A 17,034-nucleotide genomic window follows, 5' to 3' on the forward strand; every position below is an offset into this window, starting at 1 on the left:
CTGAACCCTTATAGGATCACTCGTGCGAGTCGTGCGTCTCTCTGTCCGTCTGTCACAGCCCATTTTCTCCAAAAGTACTGGACCAATTAGGTTGAAATTTGGTATACATATGTAAATTTGTGACCCAAAGACGGACATCTTAGGTAAACAAATGAATTTTAAACATGGAGGCCACTTTTGGGGGGTAAATGAGAAAATAAAAAAATAATGTTTTTAAACTATATCGTGTTACATATCAAATGAAAGAACTCATTTTGAGAATACTAAATAGTTCTTTACCTATAGATGACAGGAAAACCTATTAGAAATATGCAGTCAAGCGTGAGTCGGACTAATTACTTAGTTTTTGATCCGACCCCTACGGGGTTTTTAAAGGCAATTCACTCGCGTTTCACTTACTTATAAAAAATACATTGTTAAAAATTGGGTAATGTACGGAACCCTTGGAATGCGAGTCCGACTCGCACTTGGCCGGTTTTTGTCGTAGTTTTGACATGAATTACAGTTTTGTCTTTGTGTCAGAGGCCATGGACGCAATATATGAACCCATTGATAGTATCAATGGGTTCATATATTGCGTCCATGGCCTCTGTATCAATTTGATACTTATAAAATTATGAAAGACCTATTCGTAATATTATAAAAGTATAGTTTGGTTTATGAAGCTCCAGTGAAGCTCTAATTCAAATATTAAATTAGATGAATACAAAAAGTAAATTTAGAATACATACGGAGACATTTCTAAGTAGTTCATACTAGTCCTAGACTATGCAAAGCTTGATCTATGGAAAACAGGCCGATGTACACAATTATTTATTATTTATTATTTATTTATTTATTAACAGTACATATATGTACTTAACTAAATAAATGCTCTCAAACAAAAGAATTTGAAAAAAAAAACATGCTTAGGTACCTACCTAATGGTTCCCGGCGATTCAAGTTTAACTGTTATTAGTTACAAACACGCTAATCACAGTCATCGTCATCACGTAGTAAAATATACCGCTCTATAAAATTGATTGACTTCTATTAGGTTTGCTAATAACTATTTACTTTCATATAAATTCTTACCGTTTCATGCACCGTATTTATCTCTTTGTGATCGATGATCTATTATTAAAATGCACACCGGGACTTAATCGCGTATTTAAGTTTTAAGATTTACTAGTGAGGAACAGTCAGCGTCAGCGCGACTCAAATTAAAATAAGATGTGAAAACTGTATATTTAAGTTAAAACAGAATTAACGGCCTGCTAGCCTAGTCGGTAGTGACCCTGCCTACGAAGCAGGAGGTTCTGGGTTCGAATCCTGGTAAGGACAGTAATTTGTGTAAGTAATTGTGTATTTTAACACAGATATTTGTTCCTAAGTTATAGACGTTTTCTATTAAGCAAACGCGGATTGGACCGCGCGATCTCGCCAACTATTACATAAACCCTAGAGGTTTCCAATAGTGGCATGCATGTAAAAATTGTATTAAAATTTAAAGTGAATAAATAAACTTAAAAAAAAAAAAAAAAAAAATGTATTTAAGATTTAGATTTATTTATTTCATAATAGTAAATTACAAATAATTACAATATACATCAATTATTCTAAACTAATCTATACGAATTGCACTGGCACTGTAAGAAAATTAAGTATGTACCTAATACCTATAGATATTAGAGATTTTTGTTTGTCAATTTGCTCAGAGAATAAGAGCTTTATTTACACAACAAAATAAATAACAGTGCGTTGACTTAACGGGTAATCAGACGTAGAATTTTATAAGTAGGTACCTATATAGACATCACACAGAGCCAGTAACCTGAATGTGCGTTAGTTTTTGTCCGGCGCGGCCTAAAGGGCAGTATGTGGCTCAGTAGGCTCTGATCCGCGAAAGCAGGCCGCACCAGCTAGGGTGGGAAACTCAGACCATGGCTCAATGGATTATGAACGGCCGTTCCCAGAACCGCTCACATTTCTTATGGTAATAAAATGATACTGATACCAGCTGATACTTACGTATATACGGTAAAATGGCTCGTTTGTGTTTGCTTAATTAGGTGTGAAGTTGTAGGTAGCAAGATTTACTATGTTCTTTCAATACATCGGTATTCTAATTAACTAAATTTTTAAGATCTATTATTTATTTTAATCTGATACTGCCCTTACGAGCGTGAGCGTGTGCTTAGGTTTTATAAAAAAAAAACAAATTTAACTATCCTATTTAGTTTCCTTAAATTTAGGTATTTAGCCATAGAGCCACACCCCGAAATCAACATAATTGTATAAAAACACCGTGTAGAAATATAGATGTGTTCTGGTATATTTGGCCAATGTCAGACTCTAATCGTTTGATGCTGACTGTACATGTACCTACATGTCGTTGATGTATGCGTTTGAAAGAACTCGAGATGAACAGCATGAAGGCGCACTATTGTAGACCTTATTATGTCGTCGACCATTACGACATTTACGACACACCGTGACGACTCCAGTCCGGGCCCGGAGCCCTAACTAGAAATGCATTGTTCAGTTTTAAGCCTCTTGCGCAACGAGTGATGACATCCCATTGTCGGCCTAAAGACGTTTCGTCTCGTGTTGTTAAGGAGGTATTGTAAGTATTGCGTCAGTGAACTTTCGGAAAAAGTTCCTAAACCTAATCAAGAATGTAACCTACTATACATTACAAACAGCAACACTCTTCTGTCCATTGGTGGACCTTATGCATTTTGTAATATGGTTTACGAATTGTCAGTTAACAGCTGTGGGTGATGCACATCTACCTCAACATTAACCTACAACCATCAGACGATTCGTCTGCTCGTTTACCTCTAACCTCTATCATAAAAAATAGTAATCAACGTTATTTCCACCTCAACTTGAAAATAATTCAAAATATTCTCACATGTCAATATTCCTATTTTTTTTTTGCACGTTTATTGCCAAAACGTCTATTACAGTTAGTTTCGATTTCTATGACACATGACATATGAAGCGACAAAATAAATTCTACTTTTTCCTAATCAGTACACGATGCCGAGATCCCCCTATTTTTGTTACACCTTGTATTCATGCGATATTAGAGAAGCAGATCATAAAATTTCGTTTACCGTGGTGTCCGTGGTAGGACCTCATGCCGGAAGAGGCGGGAGGTGTTTCAATGAAATCACGCAACTTTAAATTGCGCGTTTTTAACAAAGATTGAGTGATTACTAATTCATTTACATTGTTAATCCTTGATCTAATTAATTGTTCTGTCTAGTACTACCTACATTTGCCTATACAGTGTATAGGTATGTGACTCAGTGTCGGAAATTTGTAACGGAAGCGAGCATATGCTCGCATATGCGGAACTCGGATGATGATTCAAAGACAATTATTATTCATTAAATTTATAATCTTTGCCCTTGAGCGTTTGACCTTCATACTATTTATCTACAGTGCATTTCGCGAGCACCAATGAGCAAGAGCAATCGTAATAGCCCAACTACCAAATTATGTCGTAAGAAAGGCACCATTAGTACCATTACGTTTCTTTTTCCGCTATTTGATCGAGAGATAGATCCGTAAAAGGTCGAAAGAAGGATCCGACGTCGTTCTCTCGACGCTATTAGGGCGCACTTCTTTCAGCTTTTTAGTTGAAAGAATATCGTAAGAGTGTCATATGAATAGCCAAATAGTTGAAAGATGGTCATTAGAATCGCTTTCATTCGACTTATTTATCGTAAGATAGCAGCGCGGTTGCAATCACTCGACTTATATATCGTAAGATAGTCACCAGAATCGCTTTCTCTAGAAAGAGTATTTGCTCATGATGTTAAATTTTACGCCAGCCATAATGATATTATTAGATAATGCTCTTGACGACACTAGAGTCTGTGCGGAAAGGGAAGAGTCGTGGAATATATGGGACCCTATACATTCCGCGACTCTTCTCTTTCTGAACAAACTCTATATAGGTCGTAGATCTTACTTTCATGTGCAGAATTAAATTTTTCGTCTACATTTTTTAAATGTTAGTTAAAATGTTCATAGGCCGCAACATTTTTCAGTAGAAAATTAGTCAGAAATAATATTTATTTAAAAGTTAATTTGAATTCGCCATTTTGTTATCTCACTTGTCACCCTAAGAGCCTTCTCTCAGCTTTTTAATCGAAAGATAGAGTTGAGAATTCCTTTTTTCGACTTAGTAGCGACATTTTGTGTTAGTTTAGGGGTCTTTAGTGGTGTATATAAAACCATTATCATTTTATCTTTTATAGGTTTTATAATAGGTGAAAGTTTTGATATACGATTTACAGTTTACTGTTTACGATTTACGGTTAAATAAGAGGTTAAGTACGGTTATGTAAAGGTGTGAAAATTTACTTACAAAATATATTTAGCCTAGGTGACTTGGTTGTTGTTGTTCCACAAAATTAACTTTATTCGGAATAACATTTTAATTGAATTAACGAATTTCTCTCACGATTTACGTAAAAAAAAAATGTACGTAACTGTCATGTACGTAACCCTTATAACGCCAGTCTACTCGCACTTGGCCGGTTTTTATTGTTACGATTTTATTGTCAAGTCGAAAGAAAGTCTTGCAGGCAGCCTTTAAATGACTATTTGTTGAATGATAGCCGTCAAAACAGCCTTTTCTCAACCTCAATATTCAAGTAGAAAGAAAGTCATGCTGACCGCCTTTTTTACGACTATATTGTTGAATTGTATGATAGCCGTCAAAACAGCCTTTTCTCAACCTGAATATTCAAGTCGAAAGAAAGTTATGCAGACCGCCTTTATACGACTATTTTGTTGAATTATAGCCGTCAAAACAGCCTTTTCTCAACCTCAATATTCAAGTCGAAAGAAAGTCATGCAGACCGCCATTATACGACTATTTTGTTGAATGAACCGCTTTTACTCGGCAATTGTGCTGTAAGAACTGAATGTCGAAAGATGGCGCTATAAAAGCTGCTTTGATGACAAATTAGCAACTTGGTTACTGTAGTGTTTGTGCTATTGAGCTATAGTAGGGATGACGTAGTCTCGGGTTCACGGGTGGTGGGGCGACAGTCACGTGAGAGCCGTTGGTGCGAGCGGACGTGTCGATCCTAGCTACTGGTGACGTAACGAGCCATATACTTGTCTCCCTGTGTGTGTGAGTACTACATGTGGCGACGAGAAAAAAGGTCAGTAGAAATATATATTTTCGAGTAAGTAAACAAAAAAAAAATTACAAAGGAAATGAGGGTGTTTCAATAAATACATTTGTTTACATTAAGTAGATGTCTATCTATCCTTTGATGTCTAATTAACTACACGATCAGGGACCAAAAGTAAGTAAATAACACGAATTTAAGCCATCTAATGAACAACCAGTTGCCAAAAAAGTTGTAACATAGAAAAAAAAATGTAGGTAACTTGAAGTAAACAAAGAAACTTATTTAAATCTTATCTATCAGGGGTACCTACTTAGACGGATTGAGTACAAACATTGTCGCGTTTCCAGTGCAGTACGATTTTGAATACCTAACTAGATGGCTACGTCATCAATAGTTTTATTATACTGATGATAGACGGGCGCATGTATTATACAGCGAAGTTAATGCTTATTTGACCGTAATAAATGTTACTTTGTATCTGCAGATGTGTAACTATGCTGACAAGTAAATATATCTAACGAATTATGGTAGTTTATATAATGAGATAATAATCTAAGTATATTGTTGTTCCTTTTGAGATTATGGATACGTACGTTTTACAATCGTACAAAAGTAGACATTGCGGTAATTTTATTCCTTGACAATTGATTAAAAAAAAACAGTGGTATTCAGTTCATCAACAGTTTGTATTTCCTTTATTTATTTATTTATTTTGTATCTAGAATAAAATATATGTAACCTGTTAATCTAACGTACCTTAAGTAGATAAACTAAAAAAAAAAAAGAATATGTATAGTTTGTCACAGGACTGTCTCATTTCAATCATAGACAGAGAGAATCATACTATCTTTGTCTTACACTAGTACTAGCAGTACTAGCACCAAAAAGAAAAGGATGAGTATAGTTTTCCTGGTTCTTGCTGACTGACAAATTGGTTTGACCAAATATATATTATAGTACATTATTCAGTAGATGATGTAGGCAGTATATGTGTTCCGGGCAGTATGAGCCCTCATGAAATTGTAAATCATACGTAAATGTGTTGTGGGCAGTATGGGCCTTCATGAAATTGTAAACCATGCGTAAATGTGTTCCGGGCAGTATGAGCCCTCATGAAATTGTAAATCATACGTAAATGTGTTGTGGGCAGTATGGGCCTTCATGAAATTGTAAACCATGCGTAAAAGTGTTATTGGCAGTATGGGCCTTCATGAAATTGTAAATCATACGTAAATGTGTTGTGGGCAGTACGGGCCTTCATGAAATTGTAAACCGTGCGTAAGTATGTATGTATATAGGCAGTACGGGCCTTCATGAAATTGTAAACCGTGCGTAAGTATGTAGATAGGCAGTACGGGCCTTCATGAAATTGTAAACCGCGCGTAATATGCTATATAGGTACCTACACCAACGTGAAAGAGCACGATTTAGGCAGTATATAATAAAATGTAAATCATACGTATATTGTATGGTATGTTGACTGCGTGGTCCATAGGTTACTTTTGGTTGCAGGTCGCCCCAAATATACTCCAAACATGGCAAATTTACTTCCACCGCCCGAGAAACTTGATTTCGAAGGTGACAATGCCACAATCGCGTTGCGTTGGGAAAGGTGGAAAAGGTCGTTACAGATCTACCTGGATGCGACTGAAATTAAAGGTGCAGAGAAGAAGCGAGCTACTTTGTTACTTTTGGGTGGATCTGAGCTGCAAGAAATTATTTATAATGTGCCAGGAGCATACGTTGATGCTTCTGAAAGTAACGATGTTTTTAAAATTGCCATTGAGAAACTGGATGGATACTTCCTTCCTAAGAAAAATAAAATTTACGAAAGGCACCTGTTTCGCCAAATCAAACAAGAGGACGGTGAAATGTTTGAGAAATTTGTAGTTAGGTTGCGAAATCAAGCTAGCAAATGCGTTTTTAAGAGTTCAGATGAAAACTTGATTGATCAAATTGTAGATAAATGTTCTTCTTCAGAGCTAAGGAAAAAAATATTGACGTTAGGAGATAGTGTCACTCTAGATAAAATAATTGCAGAAGCTAATACACTAGAAGCGGTAGGGTATCAGCTAGAAGGATATGGACAAAACAAAAATGCGACAACTAACAATTCCGACGTTAATACGGTTTTGAATCGTTCAAGCAAACCGAGTTCGAATAAACCAAGAACGCAAAACTGTGGAAGGTGTGGCTATAATGCGCATACTTCAAATCAGGAATGTCCAGCAAAAAAGAAAAAATGTCACGCTTGTGAAAAAGTGGGACATTTTAGCGCGGTGTGTAGGAGTATACCTCAAAAACGAAAGATGGAAACTAACATAGAGGAAGATAGGAAGATTAAAAGAAGCAGGGGTGAAAAGAGAGTAATTTCAACTGAAGATGAAGCTAAACCCGAAAGTGTCCATTACATTTAAAAAAAAAAGAAGTTTTTGAATCGCATCTTTGCTTTCATGATAATGTTCTCCGCAAGGGCAAGTGCAAGTGGGCGTTCCCGTAAATCCGACATTCAGTAGGGGCCGACACTTTATGCACAGACTATGTTCAGTTGTTTTGTAAACTACAGCCTAGGTACTCGAAAGATGTTCATGTGATTCGTATGCCCGCCTAATATGTTTTTATTAAATTAAAATTGCTGTATTGTGCAGTAAATATTAAGCTGCAGGTATTTAATAATATTGGTACAAAAATCTTCCACGTGAAGGTATTTCCAGAAAATATGATTTTATAATTTAGTCTAGAAAAACTAGTCTGGTTGACATTCTTTACGTATGTACAGTGAGCTGCGAAATTGCATGGAGAAATTATGAATGAATTCATGGATAAAATCGCCATGCACTTTTGCGGCTGATAGTACCTACGTTAGTAAAATTGTAATTTATTTGTTATTACATAGGGTTAATAGTGTTTCTCATTATTAGTTATGTTTATTTAGAATATCGATATCCTAAATGTCAGAGAATTTTCGTTGCTACAATGCTATGGCAAATGGCGAATAGTCATATCATACTAGAAAGTTTACAGTCACATTTGTTTTCGGACGTCATAGTTCCGTAAAACAATTTCCAGCGGTTGGCAAGTAGCATGCGTGTAGAGATTTCGAAAACACCAGGGTAACGTGACAATAACGTGAGTGCTCACTTAGGTATACCGGTTTTATAGCCCTTGACTCGCACAGGATAAGGAGCGATTATAATATGTTTTCAATAATTGATCACAGCGTCATTCAGTGTTGATTAGCTGTACCTATTCGATTAGTGTTAGGCGAGCTTTTGAGAAATAACATAAAAGCCGAGATATTATAGTCTCTGGATTTAAGTCAAAATTAAAACAAAGACCTCGAAGAAGCTGTAATGGAGCACTTAATGATGAACAACTCGAGACCACATTCAGTAACGGAAAAAACACCTGCTGAACTATTTTTCAATAGACAAATTAAGCATAAAGTGCCAATCTGATTATTATACAATGAACATGAATTAGATGATTCCGAAGTAAGAGACAAGAACACAAAATATAAGGCGAAAGGGAAGGAGTATGGGTCTGGAAGAGAAGAGCAGAGGAGGTGTCATTTACAGAAGGTGACAAAGAGTAAAGTAATGAAAAAAAAACTAGATAAATTGAAGAAAATGTAGAACTCAATCAAATGAACGGGAAGAAAAAGAAATAATAAATTAAAAATAATATATACGAAAGTAAACTAATAAAGAACTTTTGCTTACTGATTTAAATGTTAACCAATTTCTCTCAATAAAATTATAATAAGGAAGGGATGTAGTGTTTGTGCTATTGAGCTATAGTAGGGATGACGTAGTCTCGGGTTCACGGGTGGTGGGGCGACAGTCACGTGAGAGCCGTTGGTGCGAGCGGACGTGTCGATCCTAGCTACTGGTGACGTAACGAGCCATATACTTGTCTCCCTGTGTGTGTGAGTACTACAGTTACCTTTATACAACCTTCATACGCCATATCAGTCGTAAGAAGGCGATCGAGAGATACCTTTATACAATTATCGAGTAAAAGCGATATGAGTTGATCAAGAGCACGTTGACTCGACAAGTTTATTCGGCAAAATAAAAAAGCGTTTGATGCTAAACAGTCGAAAGAGTTGCTTTTATAAGACTTTTTGATAACGATGGATCTTTCTTACGACTGTTTTTCGACTAAACAGTCGAAAGAGTGAAGCTTTTACGACTTAGTTTGCTAGTTGGGAGCATAGAATTAGATGACAAAGAACAACTGACAATCTTCAAAAGTGTGACCAAAAATGAAATGCAAGTGTGTGCGTAAATTGTCTATGTGAGATCAAAAATAGTGATGTCATGTTACAACATATTAATAATCTGTCGATGTTTGATTGCTTTATCGACTACTTTTTCAAATGTGTTATTTTAAACATTAAAATTCTACGACATTATGAGAGTGTATAGTATAGTTACCCAAAATTTTTGTTCCCCATTATTTTTTGTTCCATTCGCGTTTTTCCCCACTTTTTTATTTTCCTATGCAGTTGTGTCACTATTAGGCTACTTTCTCGGACGCATGAATTTCTATACGTTTTTGTTGCTACGCTTATTTTATTCCATGCATTTTGTCTCCTAGTCCGTATTATCTCCATACCTATCATGTACCTGTAGAATTTATTACCATTATTTAATCAAACACTAATATTTTAGATGGTTAATATTTTGCCCAATCTTACCTACCGAACCGTTAAAATAATAATAATACAGTACTGATATCGTGCTGATAGATCGATCGCAGCGCCGGACCGTGCTCGTCGACGTCACCATCCCCCATGATGAGAATCTCGTGAAGGCCGAGAAGGACAAGTCCAGCAAGTACCTAGACTTAGCCCACGAGATAACCGCTATGTGGGATGTTGACTCGACGATCATTGTTCCTATAGTCGTGTCAGCGAACGGTCTCATAGCGAAGAGTCTCGACCAACACCTAGAGAGACTCTCGCTGGGTGGTTGGATCAAGGGTCAGATGCAGAAGGCGGTAATTTTGGACACGGCGCGTATAGTACGTCGATTCCTCACTCTGCGGCCCTGACCACCGGCAGCTTGGACCCTGCCCCGCTGCCGGCGGCACCCTAGGTTAGGTTTTTTATAATGTGTTTATATATTTTTGTTATGTTTTGTAAGTGTTTTTATATTTTACTTTTATACTCACATTGTAAAACCCTAACCTAAGACCCTAATTGAATAAAGAGATACAGTACTATACATACCTACTTAATAAACAAATAAACCTCTTTGAAATATGATTACCTTTTATTGTTATGAAGAAAGTATTTATGAAATGTCACTGAGACAAAGAACTGAAAGATTGGTTTACCATTACTGAAGAATATAATTGTATATTATTTGCTTTGATTTATATTTGAGACTATCGTAAATGATGGAAGAAAATAACCTAAGTCCTGGTGGAACGTCTGAAGAATGTCAAATTAGATTTTTAAAAAGTACACATGGGGGCAGTATTTTAGTGCGAGGGGGGTACCGGCACTATTTAAAACGCACGAACAAAAAGTCTCTCACGTCCATATGGGTGTGCCATCTGAAAGGAATGTGCAAAGGGTCAGTAGTTTTAGACGCATCACGAAAGTCCATTCTAAAAGACAAAAAGCACTGTTGTGTTCCAGACTTTGAGAGCATAGACATCGAGCTCAATATAATTGACTTAAAGCAAAAAGTGGCTTCTGATTACAGGCCGATTCCGACCATTTTTAGAGAACAAATGGCCCCACTAAAAACGGTGGAATATGCGGATAAACTACCAACATTTCATAATGTGAGAGATTCGTTGTACAAGGCCAGACAAAAATCCAGTCTAACTTCGCAGTTTAAAAGTTTTGAAGATATTGTTATACCAGAAAACATAGCCAAAAATTTCGTTTGCGTCAAGGACGATGACATTTTGATATGTATATCTGACGTATGTAAGAATTGGATTTCAGGCTTTAAGACTTTTTTTTTAGACGGGACATTTAAAATGGTACCTGAACCATATGTACAGTTATATACCATACACGTGGACATCGGATCTGATGAAGAGCATACGAAAGTCGTGCCGTGCATATATGCATTGTTGCCTGATAAGCGGCAATGCACGTATGAAAGATTGTTCAAGGCAGTGGAGCAAAATATTCCAACATTTCGGCCAGAATGCGTTAAAGTCGACTATGAAATTGGTGCAATAAATGCTATTCGGATTGTTTACCCGTCAGCCACCATTAGTGGGTGTTATTTCCATTATTCTCAGGCCCTGTACAAAAATGCCGACATCTTTGGGACAACTAGTAGTCGCGAAGGGGCAAGGTATGTTGCAAAGTGTGCTGCATTGGCTCATTTACCAGCGCTGAAAATCCACGAAGGGTGGATGATTGTATTAGCGTCGTCACCACAAATAACTGAAGTAACAAGGTTTAACGAATACATGCTTAAACAGTGGATTAAACTGGACATGGTTTACATAATGTCGTGCTTTGGGCACAGACATAGAACAAACAATGTCGCCGAAAGCTGGCACAAAAAAATGAATAACAGAATACATAATAACAGTAACTTATTGTACTTTTTGGACCAATTACGGCAAGAAGCATTAGATGTAAATTTCACTAATCTTCAAAACGAAATAAGAAGCGATATTTTTCGCAAACGGAACAAAAAATATACGCTGATGGACAAAAAAATTCAGTCAATTGCCAATAAGTACCTCCAGGGAACATCCTCGTTAGAGGAATGTATAACACTTTTATCGATTCTTAAATATAAAATATAAGTATGGTATGTCGGAGAATGGCTGAAATGTGCCATCTATCGCCTTCAAGAGGCGTTTTGTCATGCAAACCTTGACAAATAGAGCAAACTAGGGTGTTACGTACACTTGAGTGGCGTTCGACGCAGTTCCGCCAAGACGTCATAGAGTGCGCTCTTAAAACAATTGAAGTCCAGAACAATTGAAGTTATGCTGTCAATCAATCTTCAGAAGGAGCACGATGAGAACGAACGGGAGAAGATGACGTCTGTGGCGGCTCCTGGGTCTAATCCACTGGTTTGCTTAAGATAAGAAACGTAACGCGTGCTGTGATTTGTAATGAGTCTTGTGCAGTAAAGATTGTGAGTTGAACATCGTATTTCATTGAAGGCCCTCGTCATCCACGATTGAAGGTTCTGATGTGCTGCCGATAGTATGATACGCCCACAATTCCCGACGGAGAATAAAAAGACTATTACTACATCAGACTATTATTGGTAAATAGAACCTACGTTTAAACTTTTAGGACATTATTTAAAAAAAAAATCGGTGTTGGTTAGTTGTTAAGATTTACTTTTAAGTAAAGCGGGTATTAATAAGATTTTTAGTTTTGTTATTTATATATTAATGTAAAATTTTAAAGTTTATAATAACCCATGACCGATTACAAACATTTGTCATATTTATTTATGGTGTTTTTTTTACGTAGAATGACAGATAGTCTCTATGCCGTACTACTCATACGTATAGCGATATGATTTTTGTAGATTTTAATTGGAATATCTCAAAAATATCCCTGGTTTTAAAGTTATACCACAGAATAAATAATAGTACTAAGTACAGAAGACTCACTCTCTAACAAACGCGTCTGTTACGATCAGCACAGATATGGCCGCTAGGTGGCGACAGCGCCACGCGCGGCTTATGGCAAACCCCAAAATTGGGGCCGAACAGATGTACTTTTAGCTACCTGTAGCAAAGCGACGAAATCGCGGAGTGAAACACGCCTGGTTATACATACAACCTCACATACAGTCAGCATCATAATATATTCGATAACAATCCAAGTGGCCAACATCCTTAACTACCGTCATACAACTAAAAACAAAGATCTGTTCCGATATATTTAGCTACTTTGGTTGCCACTAATTCTTTGACGCTGACTGTACTTCCTACCTAGGTACCTGAAGAGTGAAGACCTATGTAAGTGCATAACTGATACCAGGCGTGTCTCACTCCGCGATTTCGTCGCTTTGCTACAGGTAGCTAAAAGTACATCCGTTCGGCCCCAATTTTGGGGTTTGCCATAAGCCGCGCGTGGCGCTGTCGCCACCTAGCGGCCATATCTGTGCTGACCGTAACAGACGCGTTTTGTTAGAGAGTGAGTCTTCTGTACTTAGTACTATTATTTATTCTGTGCTGATACTACGAATTGGTAATTTTTTGACATTAAGTTTTTGGTTCATACGCCATTTCACTTTCAGTCTTTTGGTGTGACAGAATAACAGTATATGATAAAATTATAGTGAGATTTGGTTCTACAGGTACATGATAGGTATGGAGATAATACGGACTAGGAGACAAAATGCATGGAATAAAATAAGCGTAGCAACAAAAACGTATAGAAATTCATGCGTCCGAGAAAGTAGCCTAATAGTGACACAACTGCATAGGAAAATAGAAAAGTGGGGAAAAACGCGAATGGAACAAAAAATAATGGGGAACAAAAATTTTGGGTAACTATACTATACACTCCATTATGACGTATAAATAACACTTGCATTGTGTTTGCCATCAAAATCGTTGCAGACTTATCTTAATGTAACTCTTACTGTGTTGAAAAGTGAAGTTATCATGACACGCTAAACATGAACACCTTCAAAAAGGTATAACAATCGTTATTATTTGAAGTCGGTTATAAAGGCTAATATCTTAATGATGTCTTGTGAAGAAATAATTACATAGCTATTAATATACCGACAAGTTATCGATACTGTCATATGGACATTTTGTCAAGCCCTAGCGTAAACTAACAGTTTATGTTTTTACACAAAATATTCTAAATTATTGACTAATATGATAAAATATTAGCACGGAACGGAAGAAAAACTTATAATGAACTGTATAAACCGGCTTCTTACACTTTTTATGCTGCTAATTTGACAAAATATCGTTAAGAAAAGTTCGCTCTGAATATCATAATTACCTGTGAAATGAGTATTTGGTTGGATTATTTGGTCCTGTCACACTGCAATCCGGCACACTACATGACACCATATTCACTAAATTACTTTATTTTATACTTTTCATCTTAATTCATGTATATTTTTCAATTTGTAAATTTCCGTAATTCGCTCTTGGCCGTCCGCGGCCGTCGTCAAACTCAAAAGTGGTTATGTTTTCTCATTGGTAGTCTGACTCTTTCGCACTCATGGGATGTTCATATACGTGATGGCTTCCCTTTCGCACACTTCAGCTGTCTGTCAAGCGCGAGCGGATGGTAGGTCTATGGTTGGGAGGTAGGTAAGAACTCACATTGGGTTAATTTTATGAGTCACAAATGTCGCAATGCAATTGTACGGTCACAGAGTTCATTTGTGGATCCATGTAAGGTTCAAGCTAATTTGGTTGTCAATACTAACGGTATGAATGTCCAGTGTAAAGTAAATCCTAAATGGCTCAACAATTAAAGTCCGTGACTGTACCTCCAAAGAGTCGCATGTGGCTCGCGAACCCCAGTTTGCAGAGTTGCAGACCCCTGGTATTAGATTAGAGGGTTCCAATGCCTGATATAGGGGGGTAGGAGGAGACTCTTACACTTAGCTGTGACGAGCGAGGCGGCGGCGAGGAGCGCGAGCAGCCGCGAGACGAGTGCAGCCATCCATGCGGCCCGGCATTCACGACCTGCCGACAATTAAACTGATTGAAATAAACTGAAATAAATGCCATATCTTCTTCTTCTTCTAAGCATATTTGCGCTTTCATGGATTTCCATGTTGTTCTGTTTGCGGCGGTTCTATGCCAGGTCGGCCCTGCCGTCTTTCTAATGTCGTCCGACCATCTGGCTCGTGGTTTTCTATCCCTCCGGCTTCCCAGTCGAGGCCATAACCGAGTTTAAAAGGAGTTTTGAATGGTCCCCGATTTATTGAATACGGCTGGACCGTTGGACCGTTTTATCAAGTTTTATAAAAAATATTTTTTACTTGAGGGATATATTTAGGTACATACTTACTTACTTCAGTTCGTTCCATTCTTATTAGGTAATAATATCTTGCAAAAAATCTAGTGGATTCTTCAAATATTACAGACACTTAGAGTAATTTCGGTATTTTTTAGTCTTACCTAACTCTACCTCACTAAGCATAACAGCAGGGGCGTATTTTGAAATTTGGCGCCCCGGGCCAATACGTTTCGCCGCCCAGAAGTCAAGGAAGAAAAACAAAATGCAATCCGCCAGGGGCGGCATATGCCGCCCCTGGGGGTTGGCATATGCCGCCCCTGGAGGTTGGCGCCCCGGGCCATGGCCCGGATGGCCCTAGGGTAAATACGCCCCTGCATAACAGCTGTAATAGTTGTTAGTACCTACTTAGTGGTACTCATTATTTATTTCATTTATTGCCGTTTTATCGCACAATTAATTTATTAATTCCGAATTCAAGGTAGTTTTCCAGCTACTGATAATTATTCCTGGTATAGGCAGTATTATCTCACCGCCAAATCTTAGCACGTGTTTTAACGAAGGACCATTGTGAATATTGTGATAGTTGTGATGAATGATGCGCTTGCATGCGCCGAGTTCCGCCGCTAAGATTACCTAACTAGAGATCTAGGTTTAAATTCGTTATGCATATTTAGATTTTAGATAGGTATTTCGAATAATTACCTCTATATTATAAGGTGAAACATGCCACGTTACATAAGGTATATAACTTCCTATTCATTATATCATTAGGTACCTAAGCATAAATTTCCTGGTTCCTGTGATAGCACTGGTAGTGGGCAAAACTAGAGAACGTAACATCATATTTACGGACATAAGCAAACACTCTCCTCAACATCGGCATCCATAATAGCGAATGCAACAAAGCGCCAAAAGTATTTGCCACCCTTGAATGTTTTTCCAAAAAAAGATATATCTCTTAATAACTGAGAGTTATAACTCTATAGTAAAGTTGGTGTCAAAAGTATCTATATTAACGACAATCTAATTGTTCTACATAGGTATAGAGTTATTTAGCTATTAGATAATGGTAGATACTTCTGACTTATATGTAGTCTGATACGCTACTTTTGGAGTGATGTACGGCATAATAATAGGTTTGCGACACGGATTCTATTTCGTAGCTAGAGGTGTCAGCTGAATGCAAACGGCCACAAAACAGGCGTTTATTGTTTGTGTAGTACGTTGTAACTGTGATGTTTTAAATAATTAAGGTACCTACCGTGAGTTTCCTCATTGTCTTAATACCGTATTCGCTAGCTAGAGTAAGTAATAGTAGTACTAATAGTGTTTGGAGCGGCGGTCGGCAAACTGCGGCCCGCGGGCCGCATGCTGCTTGTGAAACTGCCACTTTCGGCCTGCGAGCCTCTCTGGCTATGTAATATTGAGAAACGACAATGTCTGATAAAGTCATAAATATTAACAAAGTGCGGCCCGCGTCAACTTACTCATCGTTAACTATGCTACTAAAACTACGCAAAAAAAGGTTGCCGACCGCTGGTCTAGAGTGATGTCCATGATGAGATGAGAGTCAAACACGGCCCAATGCTGGACACTGTCGAAGGTTTTTTCGTAATCTACGAAGGCCATGCACAGAGTCCGGTTGTACTATGGTGGATCGTAGAAAACCAACTTCGGAAACCAGCCTGCTCGGGAAGTTGGCGTTCGTCGAGGATATATGTAATTTAGGCGGTTGCATAATAAATATTTTGCGAAGAGCTTGCACGAATGGGAAAGGAGGCCTAAATTTGTAATGACAAAACACGCCAAATAGTGTAGTAAATGAAGCAAGTTGTTGTATGGAGACCCATGCATTATTTCTCAGTCGATGAAATTTAGCTTGGTTATTGTATAGTATGAGCCGAGACTAACATTATAAATATCAAAAAAAAAAACACTCCTAAGTTA

General features: G+C 37.5%; 1 protein-coding gene and 1 long non-coding RNA gene across 2 annotated transcripts in view; both read right to left on the reverse strand.

Annotated features, from left to right (window-relative positions):
- The window catches only part of LOC134793857 (uncharacterized), a 226,440-nt gene that overhangs the window by 111,119 nt on the left and 98,287 nt on the right, over window positions 1-17,034 (reverse strand). The window lies entirely within an intron of this gene.
- Window positions 1-17,034, reverse strand: part of LOC134793815 (uncharacterized) — a 54,595-nt gene that overhangs the window by 10,772 nt on the left and 26,789 nt on the right. The window contains exon 2 of the mRNA XM_063765503.1: window positions 14,724-14,810. Coding sequence (XP_063621573.1) covers window positions 14,724-14,787 — 64 coding nt within the window. The 5' untranslated portion in view covers window positions 14,788-14,810. The remainder of the gene's footprint in view (window positions 1-14,723; window positions 14,811-17,034) is intronic.

The sequence above is a fragment of the Cydia splendana genome, chromosome 9 (genome assembly GCF_910591565.1).
Source record: "Cydia splendana chromosome 9, ilCydSple1.2, whole genome shotgun sequence".
Taxonomy (NCBI): Eukaryota; Metazoa; Arthropoda; class Insecta; order Lepidoptera; family Tortricidae; genus Cydia; species Cydia splendana.